General features: G+C 41.7%; 1 protein-coding gene across 1 annotated transcript; it reads right to left on the bottom strand.

Moving 5' to 3' along the window:
- Positions 1 to 258: 258 nt before the first annotated feature.
- On the bottom strand, positions 259 to 4,631 carry LOC124676949. The gene is made up of 7 exons (XM_047212959.1): positions 4,371 to 4,631; positions 3,299 to 3,669; positions 2,820 to 2,898; positions 2,198 to 2,289; positions 2,005 to 2,114; positions 1,208 to 1,285; positions 259 to 604 (listed from the first exon to the last, which is right to left on the bottom strand). The coding sequence occupies exons 1-7, from the start codon at positions 4,576 to 4,578 to the stop codon at positions 559 to 561; spliced, it is 984 nt and encodes a 327-aa protein (XP_047068915.1). The 5' UTR covers positions 4,579 to 4,631; the 3' UTR covers positions 259 to 558.
- Between the last annotated feature and the right edge of the window lie 505 nt (positions 4,632 to 5,136).

The raw sequence follows: 5,136 nt of genomic DNA, 5'->3' as shown, positions 1-5,136 counted from the left end.
TTTCCTCATCTTGCAACAATGTAAGCAACTGTGTCTTCCTGTGTAGTTTGAATCTGTGACTTCTTTCTACTATATGTCATGTTAGGCTGCACAAACACTATTTAGGCCACAAACTAAGCGAATACCTTTAGCAGGTCTAAATATAATGTATGCATTTCCGAAAATAACCAAGGTGCTTGCAATGAAAAACAATGAAACATAATAAAAAAGATTGTATATCACCCAAGGTGATTCAGAAAAATAAAAGAAACCTGCATAAACACTTGGAAATAAATCAAGCATTACATTACATTTCCGTCGTATCTGTCTGGATAGTATATCTGTCTGGGTACTTAGAGTAACAAACTGTTCCAACAACTCAATGGTACACTTGAACATACATGAAAAAACATTTTATTCTAGACATAAACAAAAGCAAACTTCAATAAGCAATATTAGACTTTCAGACAAAACCCCAAACAAACAACAATCCTGGTGGCCCAGCTACTAATCAGCTTGCAGCAGAGCTAAGGAATCTCCAATACTTGAATAACCGCGGTGGCAAAATGCACAAGTAAGCTACAGCGCGCCAGGATGAACTGAAGATTCCTTCTGAGATTTGCACCTGCAAGAGATTTCATTCCCGAGTTAAAACCACGAGTCAACTTGCTGCAACGACTGGACAGACACTTCAAAACAGGAGGCTGTGAGCATATACCATCATATTCAAGGCACAATCAAGGATTAAAATGGTAATAGCAATGCAATGGTGGATTGATGTTGAAATGCTTAAATCCGGATTTGATTGAGGTCATAGTGAATGACTATCCAATAGATCTGGGCTGAGTTAGATACCAATCAGATTTGGTTTGGCCAAGGTAATTACTGGGTGATATGGGATCTAACTTGGCCTCATATGAGTTGACCCATACACAAGGGTGGACACCTGCTTAGGGGCTAGGTCAGCCACCCATTATCAATTAAGCAAAAGAATAAACCAATTTATCCAAGTCCTGCAGTCCTGCCCATGAGGTGTGGCTGCCGGAAAGGCGCCAACACACATCTGGTGTCCAGTATTAACTCGAATCAGGTCTAGACAGCCCCTATCAACCCGCACTACTTGACAAATGCATCCTATGAAAGGGAAGAAAGATAATCTATGGACGACAAAGCCGAATTTGATGCATGTTGACACAAATAGAAAAAAAAGGGGGGGGGGGGACCATACCTGTTGCAGAATGAACGAGATGCATAATTATGATTGTTGCAGTTGCTGCACAGCCAGTCCCCTTCGCGCCATTTTGCTCTGGTAAGGCACAAATACATATGCACTCAGTTTGCTACTTCATGTCCAGTGCAAAATTAACAGTAACTTGCATAAGCAGCACTTTTCAGGATGCATTCATTCATGAATGGCGACACCAAGATTGTGCCACAGGGACGTTATATAGGTCTACAAGAGTTAGTCCAAAATAACTACTCTTTGCATAAGCAGCACTTTTCAGGATGCATTCATTCATGAATGGCAACACCAAGTTTGTGCAACAAGACGTTATGTAGTTCTGCAAGAGTTAGTCCAAAATAACTAGACAGTATTCACTATTCAGTGCTGATTTTAATTTTACCGTGCGACGAACAGAAAAGGTTCATGCAAATGAACACAAAACAATAAAAATGGTGATGTAATCTTGGTAATCACTCCCAAATTTCATATTAAAAAAAACATATCTTGCTTCCTAACATAATCCTGGTAATCAATTCCCAAATATGGTGACATAATATTGGTAATCAATTAAGATAACACTGCAAAACAAGTATAGTGACCTTTTGATGCTATACCCTGATCAATGTCTTGCGCATATTAACATTTTCACAGCATATAATGCACTGAACCAAATGCACAATTTTTGTACTACCAAGTTTGCTGCTGAGCCTTAAAATGCAACCTAGGACCAATTTAATGAAAACAGTACTACATGTGTTGGATTTGTCACATGAGAATATATGATTTATGAGAAATTTTACCCTTGTCCAACACCAGGCATCACTGAAATTTGGCCAGAGGGTAATGCCGTTGTGTGCCCATTGTCATACCCCGAATAAGCCGTCTGTCCAGCTCTGTCTGAGCCTGCCATCTTCAATAAGATTGGAAAATACATCAAGATCTGCAATTATTAGGTAAACCATCGATGAAAAGTAAAAGGCCCACAAGACATACTGAAAGTGGATAATCAGCATTTCCTGGATTAAGCCTTTTATTATCCCAGTCATTAGCCAGCTCTTCTGATGCCAAACGCTTATTACCTAGTGCTGAAACAGTAAGAATTTTCAGAATGATTACTGAACTACACAATGATACTTGATAGGAGTTAAAATGTGACGCGCCACTTGCCACAGCGAACTAGATGAAGCAAAAGAAAGAAAGAATGGCACAGTTAACTGAATACGGAGTATGATAACACTATGCAACATGAATCAGTACAGCAGCCAAGTCAACAGATTCAGAAAACAAGAAGAAACAGTGTGCGTGGTTATTATCAACGTTTTTTTAGAGGTTTACACACTATGTTGATCATGGAGAAGTCACGCAGAAACATCTGCCAACATTAACCCATTAATTAATTTTAAGATGACATATATTTCAGCTGTGAAAAACAGCACTTCTGAATTTGCATGTAATATCAGGGTAATTAACCTATTTGTGATGGCAAAGCAGAACACAACCTTTTGAAAGGCCAGTAAATAGGGAAGTTCTCTACTCATTCGACTCACAAGGTATATTTTTCTCAGTTAAGAGCATGAGTTCTAAATTATATGAAAGCAGAGCAGAGATGTCTTACTGGAAGAAGTATCTGGTCCTGTGGTTTTCATTGTTGTAGAGGCCATGCCTGATGGGACAGGTGCATTACACTCTTTGCACTGGAAAAGATAGAATAAAAAGGAAAATAGTCAAGCACACTGTGCACTCCATATACAATATGGCATGGTGAAGAGAAACTGAAACTAGAGTTAGCACGTAAGTAGAGAACAAACAAGGAAGGTAATATATTTGTGTGAGATGCGAACAAGTTGCTATCAAGGCATGTTTAAGAACAGACATCAAAGTAAGTGAGGAAAAGTAGAAGATAAGAAAAGCAACAAGGTCGGACATATTAATTACTAATGATGACCTGAGAAGCGGTAGTATCAGGGCCAAACTAAAGTTAGCAACAACTTACTATCCCACACAAAGTCCATATGTATTACAGCAGAAGGCAAGACAAGTACTACATCAATAGTGACTAGTTTGAGAGCTAAATTTTTCATAACATGTGATTACCTGAGTACGAGATGAATAGTTGTGAAATCCACAGCTACAGAGCCAGTCCCCATCACGCCAGTCTTTTGGAGCACCACCTTGAAACTGATTTGTGGTGTTGCCTCCAAATTGCCAGGCAGAAGATTGCATACCGTATCTACCAGCCATCCCATACTGCCAGTTTGCATGAGCAAGCAGCTGCTGCTGCAGAGCTGTATTGCCAGGCATCCCAAAGTTCATCTTGTAGCCAGCATTCTCAATCTGCTGCACCCTAGCCATATAATCTGCATAAGATGGCAGCAGCCCCCCCATTGCTGGCATGGCCGCTTCCTCCTTGGGCAGGCCGCACTTTTTGCAGTTCTTTCTGGATGCATAATTATTGTTACTGCAACCTACTCATCCATTTGCCGCACGCACAAACCAACCACCACACCAGGCACCACGACAACGCACCGAAGTACACGCACACCAGCCATCCCGCACAAACCCAAAGAAGAGAATAAGCACACGCACACACTAGTCATTTACTCAGTAAACATAGTGGTAGTTTTTTTTTTGTAAACGCATCTAGTAGAAACATGCATACTCAATGATTAAAAATAAACAGAAACAGTAATTTAAAGGCTTCGGCACATAAGGCATGCGACTAGAAACAAAACATGGCCCTAGTTTATGACACATTCCATGCCAACTTATGGTAGATGCATGTTGTAATACTTGAGCACCAAACATAGACTTTGTAAGTAAAATGCTTCCAGAAATAACTTCTTACCCAGACCTCCACACCCCAGGATTACATTACATCCATGTTTTTCCTTGTTATGATAACACCATTATGTAATAATAATATTACGTCCATATACCATATCATGCTAAAACCAATACCACTAGACTCCTCATTTATATAAAAAAAGGGCAGATAAACCTGAACAAGATGATTTAAGCAAAGAAGACATAAATGATATGCTTGCTAAACCTCTTATGCGGGTGTGTGGAGCGAGATCACAAACTTAAGTTAAACTGGGAGTGGGGCATATCCTAGCCCACTGATGTTACAGCACTTAAGTTAAACTGAGTTGGGTTTGGGGTGTACCGTTGCAGATCCAGTCGCCGGCGCGGGGGAGCCACTTGGAATCGCGCGGGGTGTGGGGGTCGACGAGGAGGCGCGGCTGCTTGCAGCGGTTGCAGAGGGAGCGGAAGGCGTAGTTGCGGTTGCCGCAGCCGCCGCAGTCCCAGTCGCCCTCCCTGCCGCCGCCCCCGCCGCCGCCCGACCCGCCTGAGGAGGAGCCCGCGCCGGCCATCGCCTCCCGTCGCTTTGCGGCGGCGGTGGGAGTGGTGGAGGTGGTGGATTTGATTGGGGAGTGAAGATTTGGGGGAGAGAGCCTCTAGCCTGGGTAGGGATCCCTGGAGATGGGAAGGTATATTCTTCTTTCTCCCTGGCTCCGGCTACGTCAAGCTGTATGTGTGCAGTGTAGGGTTCAAATTTCTTATTTCCCTGTAAACAAATTTGTGTTTCGACTTGCATTCTTTTTCTTATTACCAGATATTTTTCACAATTTCTGGTTCTGGAATGTACTTTACTCTTTTCTTTGGTATCTATAACCCTCCTTCATTGTGTACAAATATTGACTTCAACTTTCTTGTCGCCAGTTGGCTTTATGATTGGTACCACCTTGATGTCGACTTGCTCTCTCTTCATCGTCGGCTTTTGTTCGCATTTTACTGGCTATGGCTGATATCAAGGTGTTTGAAGAAAAAAGTGGATGTTGATGGTCCGCTCATTAAGTCTGATGTTGTTGTCAAGTTGAAGGACTATAAATTCCATTTCGATAGTGGGGCAAGTAACTATTGTTGGTGGG

Source organism: Lolium rigidum, chromosome 7, assembly GCF_022539505.1.
Source record: "Lolium rigidum isolate FL_2022 chromosome 7, APGP_CSIRO_Lrig_0.1, whole genome shotgun sequence".
In the NCBI taxonomy this organism is placed as follows: domain Eukaryota; kingdom Viridiplantae; phylum Streptophyta; class Magnoliopsida; order Poales; family Poaceae; genus Lolium; species Lolium rigidum.
Note: the sequence above shows the minus strand (reverse complement) of the source record. Positions and strands in the feature narration are given on the sequence as shown.